The sequence below is a fragment of the Rana temporaria genome, chromosome 7, assembly GCF_905171775.1.
Source record: "Rana temporaria chromosome 7, aRanTem1.1, whole genome shotgun sequence".
Lineage (NCBI taxonomy): Eukaryota > Metazoa > Chordata > Amphibia > Anura > Ranidae > Rana > Rana temporaria.
The window spans coordinates 43,415,261-43,436,600 of record NC_053495.1 but is presented as its reverse complement, the minus strand read 5'-3'; the positions used below and the strand labels follow the sequence as shown (position 1 = coordinate 43,436,600).

At 43.0% G+C, this 21,340-nt stretch overlaps 1 protein-coding gene across 3 annotated transcripts in view; it reads right to left on the bottom strand.

Annotated features, from left to right (window-relative positions):
* Window positions 1–21,340, bottom strand: part of FGD3 (FYVE, RhoGEF and PH domain containing 3) — a 312,502-nt gene that overhangs the window by 86,501 nt on the left and 204,661 nt on the right. For all 3 annotated transcript variants that reach the window (XM_040359284.1, XM_040359285.1, XM_040359286.1), the window contains 3 exons: window positions 17,081–17,219; window positions 16,781–16,839; window positions 4,759–4,905 (listed from right to left, as the gene is read on the bottom strand). In XM_040359284.1, the coding sequence (XP_040215218.1) occupies window positions 4,759–4,905; window positions 16,781–16,839; window positions 17,081–17,219 (345 nt within the window). The remainder of the gene's footprint in view (window positions 1–4,758; window positions 4,906–16,780; window positions 16,840–17,080; window positions 17,220–21,340) is intronic.

Genomic DNA, 21,340 nt, shown 5'->3' with positions numbered 1-21,340 from the left:
CGTATCCTAGCTAGATTTAAGTGTATCTCAATTTGAGAATACACTTAAATATACGACGGCGCAGATTCAGAGTTACGACAGCGTATCTACTAATACGCCGGCGTAACTCTACCTGAATGTGTCTAAGCAACATTCAATATAATCTCTTAAAGTCATGCAAGACACCTAGAAATTGACACTGGCCAATCAGGGAAGGGGAATTGCTTTTGGCCTTGGTGACGGTTGCAAGAACTGGCAGTTCTGAAATCTCCATAAAAGTTCAAGTAGGTGACTGATTTATGAGACAGATCAGCTCATGATATATTTATAGATGGTTTACATTTTGTATTTGCTGACTAAGGGCCCCTTTTATAAACCAATGGCATAGCCCCATTTAAAAAAAATATTTGAACAACATACTTCTGTTATCTGAGATTAAACCTATTGACCAATGTGTGAAAATAAGAAAAATAGTGACGCTATACAGTGCTATATCAAAAAAATGTCAATGATCACAATTATTGATATATAGCATGAATATGAAATCACCCAGTGACAAGTGACACATTAACCACTTAAGCCCCGGACCATTAGGCAGCTAAAGGCCCAGGCCAGGTTTTGCGATTCGGCACCACTTTTGGTGGTATTTGATCACCTCTGCGGTTTTTATTTTTTGCGCTATAAACAAAAATAGAGCGACAGTTTTGAAAAAAAATTCAATATTTTGTACTTTTTTCTATAATAAATAACCCACAAAAATATATAAAAAACGTTTTTTTTCCTCAGTTTAGGCCGATTCTTCTACATATTTTTGGTAAAAAAAAAAGCGCAATAAGAGTTTATCGGTTGGTTTGCGCAAAATTTATAGCGTTTACAAAATAGGGGATAGTTTTATTGCATTTTTATTAATTTTTTTTTTTTTACTACTAATGGCGGCGGCGATCGGTGATTTTTTTCGTGACTGCGACATTATGGCGGACTCTTCGGACAATTTTGACACATTTTTGGGACCATTGTCATTTTCACAGCAAAAAATGCATTTAAATTGCATTGTTTAATGTGAAAATGACAGTTGCAGTTTGGGAGTTAACCACAGGGGGCGCTGAAGGAGTTATGTTTCACCTAGTGTGTGTTTACAACTGTAGGGGGGTGTGGCTGTAGGTCTGATGTCATCGATTGTGTCTCCCTATAAAAGGGATGACACGATTGATGCAGCCGCCACAGTGAAGCACGGGTAAGCGGTGTTTACATACGGCTCTCCCCGTTCTTCAGCTCCAGGGAGCGATCGCGAAGGGGTGGCTAGAAACGAATAGCCGCCCCTTCATCCCGGATCGCTCCCGCGGAAGAACCGACCGCCGCATGTACCGGGGGGGGGGTCCCGATCGGACCCCCTACCCGCGAAAAGGCAGGGACGTACATGTACGCCCATATGCCTGTACGTGCCATTCTGTGGACGTATATATACATGCGGCGGTCGTTAAGTGGTTAATAGTCCATAAATAGTCCATATATGATATAGTGAGAAAAAAATTTGGATGAAAAAAATCTTCTTAGAACTTGTATCTTCCACCACACCAACGTGATTGTGGCACCTCTCCCTCTAAAACCACACTCACCAGCTGAAAATGTCTCACACGCTCCTGTTTGGCTCAGATGCTTTACAACCCCACCATCGGGTTAATAACGATCATCCAATATTCAATCCATGTTGCAAATCAAATTCTCTCCACATGTGAAAGAAAGTGCACTAATAGCGTGATACTGCTTCAACCAGTTTAATAAAAATCAAAACAGACACTACAATATATGCACTCACATTTAAAATAAACAAAATCAGCATGAAGTGAAAACCACAGCAACCTAGTAGCTCAGCGGTGTACAAGGGCCACGGCGGACCTGAAGTGTGCGTTTTGAGGTCTGTCGCTCACCCACTCCAAAAGCCCCCAGTCCGCAGTGTTAGTCTCCTCTCCTGCCATCAGCGGCGGCGTCACACATCAATGGAAATATTTTCCGTACAGCCACGCCCCCGACATGTTTTGTCAATTAGACTTCCTCATGGGAATCCCATCAAAACGCACACTTCAGGTCCACCGTGCACCGCTAAGCTACTAGGTTGCTGTGGTTTGCACTTCATGCTGATTTTGTTTATTTTAAATGTGAGTGCATATATTGTAGTGTCTGTTTTGATTTTATTAAACTGGTTGAAGCAGTATCACGTTATTAGTGCACTTTCTTTCACATGTGGAGAGAATTTGATTTGCAACACGGATTGAATATTGGATGATCGTTATTAAGCCTATGGTGGGGTTGTAAAGCATCTGAGCCAAACACGAGAGTGTGAGGCATTTTCAGCTGGTGAGTGTGGTTTTAGAGGGAGAGGTGCCACAATCACGTTGGTGTGGTGGAAGATACAAGTTATAAGAAGATTTTTTTCATCCAAATTTTTTTTCTCACTATATCTTATTTGGACTATTTATAGACTATTAATGTGTCACTTGTCACTGGGTGATTTCATATTCACGCTATATATCAATTTTTGTTATCATTGACTTTTTTTTTATATTTTGATATAGCACTGTATAGCGACACTATTTTTCTTATTTTCACACATTTGGTCAATAGGTTTAATCTCAGATATCAGAATTATATTTACAGAATTATTTTTACAAAGTGGCAGCTTCATGGTTCACGATATTTATTTACATTGGCGCAGTGGTGGTAGGGATTAACAGGAGCGGTCGTTTTTTTCTTTTACCAACAGTACATTAAACATACTTACCGTATATACGCGAGTATAAGCCGAGTTTTTCAGCAAATTTTTTTGTGCTGAAAATGCCCCCCTCGGCTTATACTCGAGTCACCTTTTTGCACCTGATCTCCCAGACTTTGGGGATCTGGTTTTGGCCAAACTTGGCACACATGTAGCCCCACTCTTCCTCTATAAGTGTGCAAAGTTTGTTGTACGGCCGGGGAGCACCGGTTTTTCAAAGCCGGGCACCCCTTCCATAGACTCCCATGTTAAACGGTCATTTCTCTGGCAAGTTTGGGGACCCGGTAGCGGCCGGTCGTAGGTCCCCTGGACCCTGATCTTGGCACACATGTAGCCCCATTTCTCCTCTACAAGTGTGCAAAGTTTGTTGTCTGGGAGACCTACGGACAATTTTTCAAAGCCGGGCACCCCTTCCATAGACTCCCATGTTAAACGTCAGTCTAGTCATGGACACAGCGAGGCATGGGCACAGAGAGGCATGCGCATGGACACAGTGAGGCAAAGTGAGGCACAGTGAGGCATGCAGATGGACATCCTAGGCTTATACTTGAGTCAATACGTTTTCAACGTTTTTTTGTGGTAAAATTAGGTGCCTCGGCTTATACTCAAGTATATACGGTATGTGCTTTACAAATGTGTTATATGACCACGTCATTCCAGACTCCAAAGAAAGCAGAGCACCATTTATTCCTATGAATTTATAATAAAAAAAAAGCCAGGAGGGGCCTGTTAAAATCATGAATCCTTTCTTCGTACCACAGGGTTTTTCCTGCAGTGATATATGAACATAACCCCAGAGGCGATTCAGTTCGCATGCGCCGCGCTATATAAGTTTTTCATTTATTCATTCATTCAACCCCATGGGATACTGCAGGCTCCAGGTGTCCCATTATCTGCTCTAAACTGGCTTAGTACACAGTTTTGACAGAATATTTATATATGTCCTGTAAAACCAATGAATAATCATGGCATGACATACCCCAGAGAAGGAACCTACATGATTTTTTTATGTAGTCATTTATTAGGATTGCAAGGAAAAGAGAACCAGTGATAAACACGATCTTGTATGACCTCACAGGATGTCTGTCAGGTTGCCATTAGTCTTATTAATTGTAAAGATCATATTATAGCTATACAAATTACTTGGAAATTCAATAAAAAAGGAACAGGGCTCTTATTTTGAGAATTATTCAGTTTGATAATGATTATAAATAATCCAGTCTGCCTTATGTGCTGATCATGTGACCAAAAATATAGGCATCGGTCATGTTATGTCTGTTAAAGGATCACAGTTCAGGTTGGCCTATCTAGCTCCTCCAGCAAAAATCACATGTGATATGAGTAAATGCTTTTGGTCTTGCATCCTGTACTGGGGAATGGAGCAGAGACATAATATAGCTTCATAATCTCCTGCAGACCCTGCAGTTTTCTTTGAGATGAAAAGATGATTGTGTTCAGTTCCCATAAGCATTGGATCAGTATGAATCATGTATTTCAAATCAGGACAATACATTCCGAAGCAGGTCTCAGTCTGTGGCATGTATGACTGCAACATCAAATCTAGACCAATGCATTTATACAATATATGCGTTAGCGTTTATACAATCATACTGGTAGTTTGAGCTAAAAACCTAAAGTACGATATTGTATAGATCATAGCGGTAGTTTGAGCTAAAAACCTAAAATGTGATATTGTATAAAACCAGTTGTAGTGTTTTTGTCTTCCTGGGTAACAGCGATCGTCCCTTTAGCACAGCTTTAGACATAATCCTCTTAGTATTAGATTTGCAGAATCTAGGTTTTATGATAATACCCTCTTGACCACCCGCGGTATGATCCTGCCTACAACACAGCACTATGCACAGCAATTGTCACACCATAATCATCTCCTCTGTGTGCTCACTGATTACTTCCTATGACTGTAGTACAGATTACATATCGGGACAGGCTTTCTTGTGACAAAAAGATATCAGGATAGGCTTCAATAATAAGGTGGCATAATTATTTACCAGGTACAGGTAGCGGTCCTGCGCGGTCCCATTCTTTGCGGATAGTTTTTGGATGTGTCCCTCTTTAATGAGTTCATTGGCGGGATTCACAATGTCCTCTTCGCCTCCCAGCCGTTCATACACCTCCAGCAGTTTGTTCATCTTTTCCTTTTAGAAACAAAGAAACTGTTAAGAGCGCTGAATAAAATATCACAAAAACAAAATATATGCAAATATCTGAAAACCAGGATTACAATTCCAAAAGGCAACATGACGCCAATGAGCAGCTCAGAAAAATGGATATTATTGTACTCAAGATTTTTGCTTTTCTTCATTTCAACTTTACATTTTTTTTGTCTTTTCTTGTTATACAAGATTTATTGCATTGTAAATTGATTAGTGTCAAAAACAGCACCAATCATATTTTTGCCACTAATACAGTGGACAGTGTAGAAAATGACAAAATAGAAATTGCCGTTCTAAACTGCATTAGAAATAATGGGCCAGATTCACGTAGAAGTGCGGCGGCGTAACGTATCGTAGATACGTTACACCGCCACAAGTTTTCATCGCAAGTGCCTGATTCACAAAGCACTTGCAATGAAAACCTACACCGGCGGCCTCCAGCGTAAGCCCGCGTAATTCAAAGGAGCGTGTGCCATTTAAATTAGGAGCGCTCCCGCGCCGGACCTACTGCGCATGCTAACTTTTGAATTTCCCGCCGTGCTTTGCGCGAAGTGACGTCATTTTTTCGAATGGCGACGTGCGTATCGTACTTTCGTATTCCCGGACGTCTTACGCAAGAAAAAAAAATTTTGAATTTTGACGCGGGAATGACGGCCATACTTTAACATGGGCTGTGTAAAGTTAGGGCAGCTAAAACGACGACTAACTTTGCGACGGGAAACTAGACTAGCAGCGACGTAGCGAACGCGAAAAACCGCTGTGGATCGCCGTAAGTACTAATTTGCATACCCGACGCTGGTTTACGACGCAAACTCCCCCCAGCGGCGGCCGTGGTATTGCATCCTAAGATCCGACAGTGTAAAACAATTACACCTGTCGAATCTTAGGGCAAACTATGCGTAACTGATTCTATGAATCAGTCGCATAGTTAGGAAGACCCTAAAACAGAGATACGACGGCGTATCAGGAGATATGCCGTCGTATCTCTTTTGTGAATCTGGCCCAATGGCCTCTGAAAACCATGTGAATTCAACAGGGCCAAGCAGCACAAGGCAATGATAAAGCAATAGTGTTAGCCATGGGCAAATCATCCAAGTATGCAGGCATCTAGGGTAAAGCTGTCCACATAGACCATCCTTTGCACCGCCAGCTCTCACCGCTATCCGTCTGCAATCTTGACCGGGAAGACTACCCTGCAGTAGAGCAATCTGAAAGTGAGGTTTGAAGCGCTCGTAGTGCAGCGTGGAAGGGATGACGTTTGTTGGTGCGGAGGATGTCAGGCATGTCCAAAGTCCGGCCCGCGTTACCGTTTAATGTGGCTCCTGTGGTAATTTGGATACCAGGAGGCCACAAAATATATATACTGATATATACTGTATTTATGGGCGCTGCCTCGGAGGGGACAGGGAGGGGGCGGGATGGGCGTAGTCAGATTACATCCAGGAGAAGCTCCTGTTTACTCGGCGGCATCTGTAATAGGAAGTCCCGTCTCCTGGGCTGCCATTGGACGACTGTTTTGTCCATCATAGGAGGCGGGACTTTGTATTAAAGAGGCCACGTGTAAACAGGAGATTCTCCTGTATCTGTTGGCGCTCGTCCCTTTCCCCTCCCTTTCCCCTCCGAGGCTGCAGATGGGCATCGATCAGGCTGCACTGATGGCAGTGGCGAGGCTCCACTCAAGGCAGTGGCAAAGCTGCACTCAAGGCAGTGGCAAAGCTGCAGATGGACACCAATTAGGCTGAATTGATGGGCACTGACCCTTATTTTGATCACAGTTCTTTAAGGAAAAATTATTATTTTTCCTTAAACTTCCCCTCTTAAGTGAAGGTGCGTGTTATACGCCGATTAATACGCATACACCCAAACTTTCTAAAGGACAGCGTTGTGCTTAACCCTTCATCACCTTGCCCTGGGAGATCTTCAGTGTAGCAACCAGGAGGGGTGGTAGTACCTGCAAGCAATGGAGCGCAGAGCAGTTCTACAGAGGAGAAGAGATACTCCTGCATGTAGTTTTCATCACTGGTGCTATTTTCTAAAGGATGCTACTGATCTTCAAAGGACTGTTTATGTACACAAGAAGGAAGTTGCCCCCCCCATCTATTGTTTTTGTCACGTTGGGAATCCCATAAATTCCTCTACCCCCATCCAAGTTGTTAACCCTAATAAAACCACAAAAAACAAAGCCAAGGGACCGACATCTTTGTATGTATGTATATATATATATATATATATATATATATATATATATACACACACATATATACATTAGTGGTGCAACGGATCGTGACTGATCTGTGATCCGAACGGGTCGACCTGTTCAGATCGGCACACAACGTGATCCGCGGAGCGCTCCGCTGCTTCGGCCTTAGGAAAGGCCGCGGCTTCGGCCTAGCTCCGGAGCGGTCGGCCATCTTGGTACACCCGGTGGCGGCGGCTGACTAGGTGCGCGCTGACGTCATCACCCCTCCCTCAACTGCTCGTGGATCTTCTAGCCGGCTTCTATTCTGCAAGAGCGTGTCAAAATTATAGTGAGTTTTGGCAATGTTGGACTGGATATTACAGTGATGAGTGGGGACAATATTACAGTGGGGGGGGGGGAGATGTCTGTGGATATTACAGTGGGGGGGAGATGTCTGTGGATATTACAGTGGGGGGGGGGAGATGTCTGGATATTACAGTGGGGGGGAGATGTCTGTGGATATCACAGTGGGGGGGGGGAGATGTCTGTGGATATTACAGTGGGGGGGGGGGAGATGTCTGTGGATATTACAGTGGGGGGGGGGAGATGTCTGTGGATATTACAGTGGGGGGGGGTGTGAATATTACAGTAGGGGATTTTTTTTTTTTTGCTGATCCGAAAAATGATCTGATCCGTGACTCCTGATCCGAGGAACGTTCTGAACCGTGAGTTTTTTGATCCTTTTGCACACCTAATATACATATACATATATACACACACACACACGAAAACAGCTTGCCCACTCAACTGGCCATTTTCGGCAGCTGTTTGAAATGCAGGCCGAATCTTTAGGCACAAGCAGTTCTGAAAACAATAGTTATTTTTGCATTGTAATTGAAACATTCACTAAAAATTCATGTAATGCTTATTAAATGCCCAATACGAGTGCTCAGAAACATCTTTAATGCTCAAACAACCAAAAATATGCTTAAAGTGTATATTAAGACAAACGTTTCTATAAAGCTTAAAGCAGATTGAGAAGTTTAAGGTTTTTGTTAATGCTGTGTCCTCCCTGCAACGATTCACCCCGTTTACTTGCCTTGTTGACCATTGTCTCGAACACAAAAAAAAGAGGGAAAGCCAAAATTTTAAGTTGTTACAGTAATGGGAACTGTTTTTTTTTTTTTTATGGAGACACCTGTTACATTGACAACTCTAAAAAGGGGGATTTCCTTGGCCCAAAGAGACACAGTAAAAATAAAAAAAAAAGACAGGGGTTTAAAACATGCTCTACTCTATCCAAAAAAAAAAAAAAAGACTTTTCATACATTTTAAAAAATGTTAATGCTTGTAAAACACTTAAAATGCTATACAAAAATGTAACTGTCCATGTGTAAATTGCTAATATATGTCTGTATGTGCTAATTAAATGATGATGTCTCATTAGGGTGATTGGTTTGGAGGTTTGATAGCCAAGGTATGCTTTATTGATTTGGCTATGAACCCCATTACAAATAGTTAAGCCCCTGGCTCTGTAATTTGTGCCAAAATATAATTTATTGGCAAAGTGCATGCAAGCGGATTTATTTTATTATCACCATCCTCCCTTTCAATAATGAGGATGCTGTTAACAGCTGCAAGTCTCGCTTCAAGAACAAGGTGATGATTCTATTATAAAGAATATTCACATGCTAGCCATCTTTCTGGAACACACTTATTTCTAAAGTTGTAAAGCAAACAGTGTTTTTCATTTGTTCCAACCCAATTACTGGAGCGGCTGCTGTGATCCAGCGGAGAGTCTGACCTCTCCTGTCTACAGAAGTACTCCTACACGCGAGACATTTTCATGTAGGCTGTATTGCGCCAGAAAATATCAATGGAACTCCGATGTGCCTTCAAGCGACAGTCAAAAAAGGCCATTATCACATTTTATAAAATCTGCGTTATTATGGCCCTATAAAAGGGTTGACTCATTTTATAACAGAAAAAGGTACAGGATAATTTAGGACCAATTAAAGTACCCCTGTCTTCTACATACAATGATGGAAACCAATTATTGGTTCATCCAATTTGTACCTGCTCAGTTCTCTAGGTGGAAGCCTAAAGTATAAAATAAAATGAAAATGTTGTCATAACAGCTCCCACATTGCTCATACAGGAGAATTGCTTTGGTTTTACCCCCTTAAAAGCCCGACCAGATCTTAGTTTGCAAAAATTGAAAGTAAACAGGGTTTGTATTACTGTATGTATGACTTTAGAGGCACAAAATCGTGGCCGGTGGGGGTACAAAATGCTCCAGGATCGGTGGTTTGTGGGCGTAAAACAACGTCTCAGGCTGGGTGGTCAGTGGGCGTAAACTTATGACTTAGCACCTGTGGTCAGTGGAATGAGAAATAACGACCCATTTTTGGTATCAGTGCGAGGAATAGTGCCCAGTCGCTTTAACAGTGAAAGGAATAGGGCCTTATCATGGGTGTCAGTGGGAGGAATTATGCCCCATCATAAGTGTAAAAAAAGAGAAATTATGCCTCATCACTGGAGTAAATGAGAGGGATTATTGCCTGATCACTGGTGGCATTGGGAGGAATAGTGGCCCATCGCTGGTGTCAGTGGAAGGAATGATGCTTCATCCTTGGTTTCAGTGGGTGAAAAAGTTCTCCGTCGTTGGTGTCAGTGGGAGGAACAGTGCCAAATTTTTGGTGTCGGTGGCAGGAATAGTAACAGAAATAGTAATGTCTATTTATGACCCATTTCCTACCCCAAGCATTGCAGATTTAAACCAACCTGCAGATATTAGTGTAAAGACCATCACTAACCACACTGCAAACCAATATGTAACATGAACTTGCATTCCTGCAGTCTAGACCTGCATCTCAAATAAGACTCTTTGTAGCCATTGAAACAACCAAGACATTTACTAACCAGGGATTTACCATTGGGCCTATATCTATAGGTGCTAAAGACAAAGCGGTGGCCTTTTCCTTTTATTACTGGCTACCCATTTTCAAATCCTATATGAATAAATCACAGCTACACAGGGTATCTCCTTAGGGCACCTAAACTTATGTTCCTACATGCTTTGATTGCAGAACTCGACTCCTGATTGGAAGCAGACCCACAGATGCACATTTATTTATTTTTCTATTTTGAAGCTATCCGAGGCAAGGTTCTATTTCACATGAGACATTATGACGCTAGTTCAAGACTTGGGAAGCGCTGCTGTCGCTCTGCCCAGCCTCTCCCTGCAACAGTAGATCAATGCTAATAGATCATGATTAAAAGTGATCTGTTGTTGTAGAGCTGCATAAGGGGTCTGAATCTAGTTTCCATTGTCCAGATCTAGGCCAAATTTCGGGTAGTATCAGCCAGTTTATTAGAAACCGGTTGACATTCAGCCGGTGTGTACGGCAACTGGTCTGGCTTCTGTCGAAGGGGCATGACCAAAAAGGTCCCCCGTCAGAAGACAATAGCTCAGCGGGGAGGTCACTGTACCAACATTGGATAGTTATTACAGGATCTCCTCCCGAGCTCTTCATTTTTTTTTTCGTTCAGCCAGTTGGGTTGAACGCAAAATAAAACTGATAGAGTGTACTAGGCTTTAGCCTTTGTGCTAATTTGTGCCTTCCTGAACCCGACGTAATCTTATCTTTTGTTCAAGATAAAAAATCTTTACAACATTTTTCTGTGTATTGCAATGTAGTTTTGAAAGGGAAATAAAGGTTTTATAAGTAAAATGCATACATTCACTTTGAGCTTTACTATTACACAAAAATCACACTAATCTGATATAATTTAATCAGTAGACTTTGCTAGTTATATTTTAGGATAAAAATCTTGGGATATACAATTGATGTAAATGTTGAATTTGAAAAAAAGTACAAGAAAATACTTTTTTTTTCAAATTTGTCACTAGTTTTTCTTAACACGTTGTGAATAAAAATATCCATACACAAATCTACTACAAAATTTAAGTCCTAACTGAAAGAAAAACAATATAGAATAGGTTGAGGTAGACTACAAATGCTCAAACATTTTAAGGACAGAACAGAGATGTCTTTCTCTGAGACTCCAGGAGAAAAATTACATAAAAATAAAAATGTTCTAAGTAATAAAAACCAAGGGCTAGATTCACAGAAGAGATACACCGTCGTATCTCTGAGAGTATCTATGCGGCTGATTCATAGAATCAGTTACGCATAGATAGCCCAAAGATCCGACAGGTGTAAGTGACTTACACCGTCGGATCTTAGGATGCAATACTTCGGCCGCCGCTGGGTGGAGTTCGCGTCGTTTTCCAGCAGTGGGTATGCAAATTAGGTTTTACGGCGATCCACGAAAGTACGCGCGTTCGTTACGTCGTCGCAAGTCTATTTTTACCTTTGCAAAGTTAGTCATGTTTTTTAATGCCTTAACTTTACACAGCCCATGTTAAAGTATGGCTGTCGTTCCCGCGTCAAATTAAAAAAAAAAAATTCCGCCGTATGTACGTTACGCACGTCGCCATTCACAAACACGTCGGGGCGCCGTAATTTCGCACAAAGCACGTCGGGAAATTTACTAACGGAGCATGCGCAGAACGTTTGGCGCAGGAGCGCGTCTAATTTAAATGGTACACGCCCCATTTGAATTAGGCGGGCTTGCGCCGGACGTCTTTACGTTACACCACCGCAAGTTTACAGGTAAGTGCTTTGTGAATCAGGCACTTACGCTGAAAACTTGCGGCGGTGTAACGTAAAGACTATACGTTACGCCGCCGGAGTTTTCTGTGAATCTGGCCCCAAGGCACCAAAGTATGTATGTATCCAAATCTGCTACTAAATAAAAAGTAAAATATGTTTTTTTCTCGAAAGAAAAAAAAAAAAGGCCAGGAAGTCGAGGGGATTTAGGGGAAAAAGTTAGGGGACTCAGTTCTGCACATGCGCACTGTCCTATAGGGAGTGCCATACTCATGGTGGTCTTCAGGAGTATGGCTTTCCCTTGGCTCTACCTACAGAAATAAATTGAGCCATGGCTTGCTTGCACAGGAAAAAGAGGAAACAGCAAGGATTCTTTTGGAATATAGGCTGTATGTCTACAGGCAAGGCCGCACAGATCCCTGGAATGAAGACAGAGGTATGTATTGGACTAGGTGGGCTGCGATCATGGGGGTGGAAGCATTGCTTACTGGACAACTTGTACCAAAGTCACACTTTAAGAGAAGAGTCAAAATATGGCCCTAAATTTAAGGAAATCCATACTTTGAGCTAGATTCAGATAGATTTCGGTGGGCGTAGCGTATCTCAGATACACTACGCCGCCGTAAGTTAGAGCAGCAGGTCCTGTATTCACAAAGAATTTGCGCTGTAACTTACGGTGGCACAGTGTAACTGGGCCGGCGTAAGCCTGCCTAATTCAAAATAGGCTGGTTGGGGGCGTGTTCTATGCAAAATACTAGTGACCCCACGTATTTGACGTTTCTAACGAACGGCGCATGCGCCGTCCGTGGACGTATCCCAGTGCGCATGCTCCAAATGACGTCGGCAAATCGTCAATGCTTTCGACGTGAAACGTAAATTACGGCCAGCCCCATTCATGGACAAGTTACGCAAACAAAGTAAAATTTGACGCTGTTCCGACGTCCATACTTAACATTGGCTGCGCCATCTTTTTGGTGGTTTATCTTTACGCCTGAAAACCCCTTACTTAAACGGCGAATCTTTACTGCGACGGCTGGGCGTACCTTCGTGAATAGGCGTATCTAGCTGATTTACATATTCTAGGCGTAAATCAGCGTACACGCCCCCTAGCGGCCAGCGTAAATATGCAGTTAGGAGACTTACGCCGGTCGTATCTTAGCAACATTTAAGCGTATCTCAGTTTGAGCATACGCTTAAAGTTGCGACGGCGCGGATTCTGACTTACGACGGCGTATCTACTGATACGCCAGTCGTAAGTCTTTATGAATCTGGCCCTTTGTGTTTAGTACTTTTTTTTTTTAATAGATTAACATCGTCAACTTTTAGAATGAATTAAAGGAGTACTAGGCTTTCTTTTAGAAAGCCCAATGTAATTTGCAAATGTGGTGTAATGTGTACAGGCTTTAATAAATGATTGCTTGAAAAAAAAGAAAGATAGTAAGTTTATAAAACGATTTATAAAGAAGTTTGTAGCATTTCTTTTTATAATTTCCCCTAATAATGGATCACAGCATCAAGTCTGTAAATAAACATTAGCATAATTATCACGTTTTTAAAGATGAAATCAGTAAATAATTAATTTACTGAAATGCTCTGTTAGAGCTCGAGAAACTATATTATATTGCCATCGCTGAACTCTATACAACAGCCCTGGTTAGCCATTGAGAGTATCACCGACAACAACTTCCTCTAAATTTCCAGCCCAACCCCCAGATAATTCTGAAAATAGGTCTGTGTGTTATAGCTACAGCAGCAGAAAAACCACTGTGAAGGGAAGAAAAGTGCCTAGACCAAGCTAACACAGTGTCTAGGTATCGAGGTCAGACATACGCTAAGTGCAGTGTTTATAATGTGGATGATCAGATCATGCATATCCAGCCTGAGGGAGAAGAGAAGCAGAGAGGGAACAGTAATGAGCAAAATGGATAGCTCACATCATTTGGATATATTTTTTTATTCAAGACAAGAACATGAAATTGTATTAATCTTGAATTGCTATATCTTCTATTTACAAGAAACTGACAGTATACTAAGCCTTTATGTTAAGGCGCTTTAGTTCTGTACCAACAACCCAGCAATTTTGACATAGACTACGTTTAAAAAGAATGGGATGCAACAGGATTTAACACCTTAACATCTTTTATTACAAGTCCATGTCACAAGTTTGATTACGTCATGGTACAGATTAAATACATTGAAATAACCGGAAATGGATCACCCAGCCTCAAGCCTTATTCATCCTTATTAGGGCCCTTTAGAGAAATGTAATCATTGTCTAATACCAGTTAAATATAATATTTCAATGTTTTTGTCTCCAGAATATGTGCCAAAAAGAGGATTGGGAAAGCTATATTACTCTATGCCTTTCTTAGGGGCCTTTCACACGGGCGGCCCGTTCAGGTCCGCCTGCCAGTTTTTTAGGCAGACCTGAACGGGCGCTCCGTGCTCCTCTATGGAGCCGCGGATGTCAGCGGCGACATGCCCGCTAACATCCGACCCGCTCCGATCCGCCAAAGTGTGACGGAGGAAAAACCTACTTTTCCATCTGTCTGGCGGATCGGATCGAGTGAACACGGACAGACGGTCCGTGTTCATCCGATCCCCCCATAGGGGAGAGCGGAGAAAAGACAGGGCGGTCCCTGCACAGTGTGCGGGGACCGCCCTGTCATCCCCCTGGCTCAGCGGGGATCAATGGAGCGATCCCCGCTGAGCAAGCGGAGGTTCACGGGGCTGATCATTACTGATACGCCCCATGTGAAAGGGGCCTTAAACCAAAAGTCCAATTCTTCAGGAGTCAGTAGGAGGCACTTCTGCAAATATATTACCATATACATTAGTCTTAAAGTGGAACTAAAGACACAAGTATTTAGGTCCCTCTTCGGCACCAGTACCTTCTCCCCAGGCCTTAGGCCTTTTTGATTGGCTGGCACAGGAGGAGGTCACCCCCACACATGCATGGGACTGCTGCCACCCTGGCAGCAGGCTGAGATGTAAACTGAGCTGCGAAAGTGCAGTTTAGTCTACGTCCCACAGAGGATTGCAGACAGGCAATTGCATGTCTCTTCTGCAATAAAGAGCTGCCTGTTGACAATAATGCATTTAGTTTTGCTTTAACCTACTTTGAATTATAAAACCATCACACCTAGTTCCAGAGAGTCTGAAAGCAGGGGCTGCAGGGGACCAGGAGACGTCAGATTCACCATCTACGCCCACCTCAATAATCAGCCTTGGTGTTCCCCAATACAACAAAAGGCCTTATTAAAATAAGCCCATGCTTAGGATGCTGTTTAATAGTGGTAATATAAGTCGTTTTAGGTAGAGGTTTATAACCAACTATATCATTGCCCAACACAGTAAAGGCTCCCTCGTTGATAGTTTACATTGTTAGATGCTGTACCATGTAGATGATTTAGGAGGTAGTGGATATATACACTATATTGGCAAAAGTTTCGGGACACCTGCCTTTACACGCACATGAACTTTAATGGCATCCCATTCTTAGTCTGAAGGGTTCAGTATTGAGTTGGAGCTTCAACTCTTCTAGGAAGGCTGTCCACTACTTTTATTTTCCTAGAAACAGTCTGTTATGGCTGCAAGTTGAGTAGCAGTACACTAAGGGTTATATCGATATCCACTATATACGCTCTCTTGCCAAAAGTATTGTGATGCCTGCCTTTACATGCACATGAATTTTAATGGCATCCTAGTCTTAGTCCGTAGGGTTCAAAATTTAATTGGCCCACCCTTTGCAGCTATAACAACTTCAACTCTTCTGGGAAGGCTGTCCACAAGGTTTAGGAGTGTGTCTATGGGAATGTTTGACCATTCTTCCAGAAGCGCATTTGTGAGGTCAGGCACTGATGTTGGACAAGAAGACCTGGCTCACAGTCTCTGCTCTAATTCATCCCAAAGGTGTTCTATCGGGTTGAGGTCAAGACTCTGTGCAAGCCAGTCAAGATCCTCCACCCCAAACTTTCTCATCCATGTCTTTATAGACCTTGCTTTATGCACTGGTCCAAATCATTTGGTGGAGGGGGGATTATGGCATGGGGTTGTTTTTCTGTGGTAGAGCTTGGCCCCTTAGTTTAAGTGAAGGGTAGTAGTAGTAAAGAGATTTGCCAGCACACCATGGAACGATGTAAATAGCATCCAAGCGGATGATTTATTGCATGATCACAACACAAAGAAACGTTTCGGAGCCACAAAGGGCCCCTTTGTCAGGCAAGTATTTGTTTAAGTGAAGGGAACTCTTAAGGAATCAACATACCAAGACATTTTGAACAATGTCACACTCCCAACTTTCTTGGAACAGTTTGGGGATGGTCCCTTCCTGTTCCAACATGACTGCAAACCAGTGCACAAAACAAGGTCCATAAAGACATTGATGAGTAAGTTTAGGGTGGAGAAACTTGACTGACCCGCACAGAATCCTGACCTCAACCCGATAGAACACTTTTGAGATGAATTAGAGCGGAGACTGTGAGACAGGTTTTCTTGTCCAACATCAGTGCCTGACCTCACAAATGCGCTTCTGGAAGAATGGTCAAACATTCTCATAGACACACTCATAAACCTTGTGGACAGCCTTCCCAGAAGAGTTGAAGTTGTTATAGCTGCAAAGGGTGGGCCAATTCAATTTTGAACCTTACGGACTAAGACTGGGATGCCATTAAAATTCATGTGCATGTAAAGGCAGGCATCACAATACTTTTGGCAAGAGAGCATATATAGTGGATATCGATATAACCCTTAGTGTACTGCTACTCAACTTGCAGCCATAACGGACTGTTTCTAGGAAAATGAAGTAAAACATGCCTGGGAAAAAAAAATGAAACCGAATGCAGCCACCACATCTAAGGCCTGGTAACCTTCAATATATTACATCTTTGATTTTTTGTTTGAATTATCAATATCATCCCATTCTGTCTTACAATGTTCTATTTTTCAAAAAAGAAGAGTTGCCCTTCTGCTATACCACAAAACAGAGTACGATTTCACCTACCATCTTCCGAATGGCTGCATTTGAGTGATTCGCTGCAGTGGAAATAAGCTCAAGGGACTCTGTAACGAGATCCAATTACACATATTAAACATTCATTCAGCGTAGAGATTGCCGTTCGTCATCCTGCACTGCAAGGTTATGTTAAGGTGACTAATTGTCAGAGGCAAAATAGCTTTCAGTGTACACAGTGATTCAAATACAAACAGTCATTATCAAACATGATCTTGTAAAAGATGGAGAAATAAAAGACAATTGTGTTAGTAATGGCATCCAACAAGAAATGGATATTAAATATCATACTCTCCGAATCTTTCCGATCAAGCGAGTCCTCCGGCAGTTTCTTTAAATAATCTTTCAGAAGAAGTTCATAGCGGGGAATCCGTTGAACCGGCTCCAGCATGTGATGCTGCAGTGTGAGGTTCCCACAAACCTCATCTTTCTGCAAAGAATCAACACAAGACAGACATCAGACACATTTTAGGGTATCTATGCGGCAAAGAAACGCTTATTCCATCCAAACCCGGCCACATAACATTTCCCCAGTTCTGAACAACAGTTATTTATTTTAAATAAATTCTTATGAAAAATGTATGATGTAGACCAATGTTCTCAACTCAAGTCCTCAAGGCGCCCCAACAGGTCATGTTTTCAGGCTTTCCATTATTTTGCATAGGTGATGTGATCAGTTTCACTGCCTTAGTAATTACCACAGCTATTTCATCTGAAGGAAATCCTGAAAACATGACCTGTTGGGGCGCCTTGAGGACTGGAGTTGAAAAACACTGATGTAGGCTGGGTTCACACTACTACACTACTTTCATCCTACTTTGCTCTGTGTTCAATGTTTCCCTATGGCCGGGTACTAACGAGCAAACATGTACGGTGAAACCGGTCCGTCGGACCGTTTTCACCGTACATGCCTGCCAGAGGGCTTCTGTACGATGGTTGTACTAACCATCGTACAGAAGTCCGCGCGTAAACATTACGCGGGGCGTGTCCGCGTCGTCGCCGCGATGATGACGCGGCGATGACGCGGCGACGTGGGCGGGCCTGCCATTTAAAGGCTTCCACGCATGCGTCGAAGTCATTCGACGCATGCGAGGGACGGCGGGCGCTCGGACATGTACGGTAGGTCTGTACTGACGACCGTACATGTCCGAGCGGGCAGGATTCCAGCGGACGGTTTTAAAACACGTCCAGGAATATTTGTCTGCTGGAATTCGGCCCGCTCGCGCCTACACACGACCGAACATGTATGCTGAAACTGGCCCGCGGACCAGTTTCAGCATACATGTTTGGTCGTGTGTACGGGGCCTATGAGAGCGTCTTGTAGGGTCCTACACAAGTCGGTCCGACTTTGAAAATGCTCCCTGTACTACTTTTGGTCCTACATTGATCCTACTTCAGGCCCATTGAATATCATTGAAGTCGGACCAAAGTAGTATCCTGTTCATGAAAGTAGGATGGATGTAGGACCAATGTAGGATAAATGTAGGACCAATGTAGGACCAATGTAGCAGAGCAAAGTAGGATGAAAGTAGTGTAGTAGTGTGAACCCAGCCATAGACTGCCATTTCTGATTGTTTACAGCCTTAATGTTGGTCGTTAAACCAGAACAAGCATGCAGCCACTTAAAGGGTTTGTAAAGGTAAACATTTTTTTCCCTAAATAGCTTCCTTTACCTTAGTGCAGTCCTCCTTCACTTACCTCATCCTTCCATTTTGCTTTTAAATGTCCTTATTTCTTCTGAGAAATCCTCACTTCCTGTTCTTCTGTCTGTAACTCCACACAGTAATGCCAGGCTTTCTCCCTGGTGTGGAGTGTCGTGCTCGCCCCCTCCCTTGGACTAGAGGAGAGTCAGGACGCCCACTAACACACAGCTCCTTTCTCTATCTGCAACGTAGAGAGCATCCTGACTCTCCTGTAGTCCTGTAGAAGAACAGGAAATGAGGACTTCTCGGAAGAAATAAGGACATTTAAAAGCAAAATAAAAGTAATCTTTTGCTTGGGGATCAAATACTTATTTTACTCACTGAACTGTAACTCAATTTATAACATTTGTATCATGCGTTTTTTCTGAATTTTGGGTTGATATTCTGTCTCCACCATTTAAAATACACCTATGGTAACAATTATAGACACTTAGGGCAAGATTCAGGTACATCTGCGGCGGCGTAACGTATCGCATTTACGTTAAGCCGCCGCAAGTTTTACGGGCAAGTGCTTGATTCACAAAGCACTTGCCTGTAAAGTTGCGGCGGCGTAGCGTAAATCCCTCCGGCGCAAGCCCGCCTAAATCAAATGATCCGGGTAGGGGGCGTGGATCATTTAAATTAGGCGCGTTCCCGTACCGAACGTACTGCGCATGCTCCGCTTTGAAATTTACCGCCGTGCTTTGCGCGAAATGACGTTGCACCGACGTCATTTTTTTAACTTCGACGTGAGTTACGTCCTTTCCTATTCACGGACGACTTACGCAAAAAAAAAAAATTTAATTCGACGCGGGAACGACGGCCATACCTTAACATGGCAAGTCTAACTATAGGCCACAAAATAGCAGCTTTAACTATACGCCGGGAAAAGCCGACTAGCGACGACGTAAGAGAATGCGACGGCCGCGCGTACCTTCGTGGATCGATGGAAAATGCTAATTAGCATACCCGACGCGGAAAACAACGCGAACTCCACCCAGCGGGCGCCAAAGTATTGCACCTACGATACGAAGGCGTACGAAGCCATACGCCTGTCGGATCGAAGCCCGAAGCCGTCGTATTTTGGTTTGAGGATTCAAACTAAAGATACGACGCAGCAAATTTTAAAGTACGCCGGAGTATCAGTAGATACGCCGGCGTACTTCTTCTGTAAATCTGGCCCACAATTTCTTTGTAGGTGGGCAAACTTACAAAATATGTAGGATCAAAATTATTTTCCCCATTGTACGGTCCTTAAATTTTAGGGCTGTGAGACATGTTAATTGACTACAAGAATGGTGATCACCATACTTGTGTTTCATAACTACATGTCCTTCTCGTGTGGTGGCACCATGTAACATGTCGCACCCTAAATATAGGTTAAATATGTAAAATGGCAAGAAAGATGGAGTTAAAGCGGAGTTCCCTCAAGTTTTTGTTTACTGCAGCTGCCGACTTTTAAAATAAGGACACTTACCTGTCCAGGGAGCCTGCGATGTCCTTACCCGAAACCGACCTGCCCTTGACACCTGGGTGCAGGCGCCAGCATCTTCAGTAAGGGGATCAGGAATTGAAGCCTTGCAAGTTGCGCTGTGCGTTCCCAGTGGTCCCTGCTGACTTCTGGGACCCGCGAGTCTCCCAGAAGACAGCGGGGGGTCACAGAAAAGGGACCGGACATGGCGTAGATCACCACAGATTCTGCAGCAATCTTTTGCCGGAAGTGGGAGCAAATACCTGGATTAGACCGGTATCGATTTTCCCCTCCCCCTGAAAGGTGCCAAATGTGACACTGGAGGGGGTGAGGAATCCGAAAAGCAGAAGTTCCATTTTTGGGTGGAACTCCGCTTTAACCTTTAAAAAAAAAAATTCTCCTCCTCGGTATGGGTTAGTTAAGCGGGTCCGAAAGAAGCTTCCTTACACTTGCCTTTACCGTCAGTCAATATGTTGGAGCAGAAAGGCCTAGGGAGATTTTCTATATGCTAATTTAGTCATAGAAATTAAAGCACTTGTCCACCTTTCAGGCAATCTGGATTTTAAAGTAGGCCAGTAAAAAAAATTATGTTTGAAGCAGAACTCAAATCCTTTATGATCCCTGTTTAGCAGAGTTGCAAAAAGAGGGGTTGCGGTGGTCGCAGTCAGTAGATCCCTGCAGAACCTCCTACTCCTTAACATCTAGGGCCCATTAACAACATAATACAACACACCGCAAATACATTTTTGTCTGTTGAGGTGCTTTGCGTTAAGCAGTCTATTCATTTTGATTAGGCTATCAACACATAAAAAAATAGGTCCTGAATGATTTTTCAAAGCACAGCTCATGGAAGTGTTGCAACGAACTGTAGATGTGTTTTGGGGTGCAATTGAAAATAAATGGCAATGTACAGCAACACCGTAACACACACTAAGGCCTCGTACACACGATCGGTTAACCAGAGGATAACGGTCTGATGGACCGTTTTCATCGGTCCAAACCGATCGTGTGTGAGCCCCATAGGTTATTTAACCTTCGGTTAAAAAAAAGCCAACTTGCTTTAAAATTTAACAGATGGATTGCTAACCGATAGGTCAAAACCGATCGTTAGTACGCACAACCATCGGTTAAAAATCCACGCATGCTCAGAATCAAGTCGACTCATGCTTGGAAGCATTGAACTTTTTCTTTTTTTTTCAGCACGTCGTTTTTTACATCACCGCGTTCTGACACGATCGTTTTTTTAACCAATGGTGTGTAGGCGCGACGGACCATCAGTCAGCTTCATCGGTTAAACTATGACAATGGTCCGTCGGTCCGTTCTCATCGAATGGACTGATCGTGTGTACGTGGCATAAAGCACATTGGGGGTTATTTACAAAAGGAAAATCCACATTG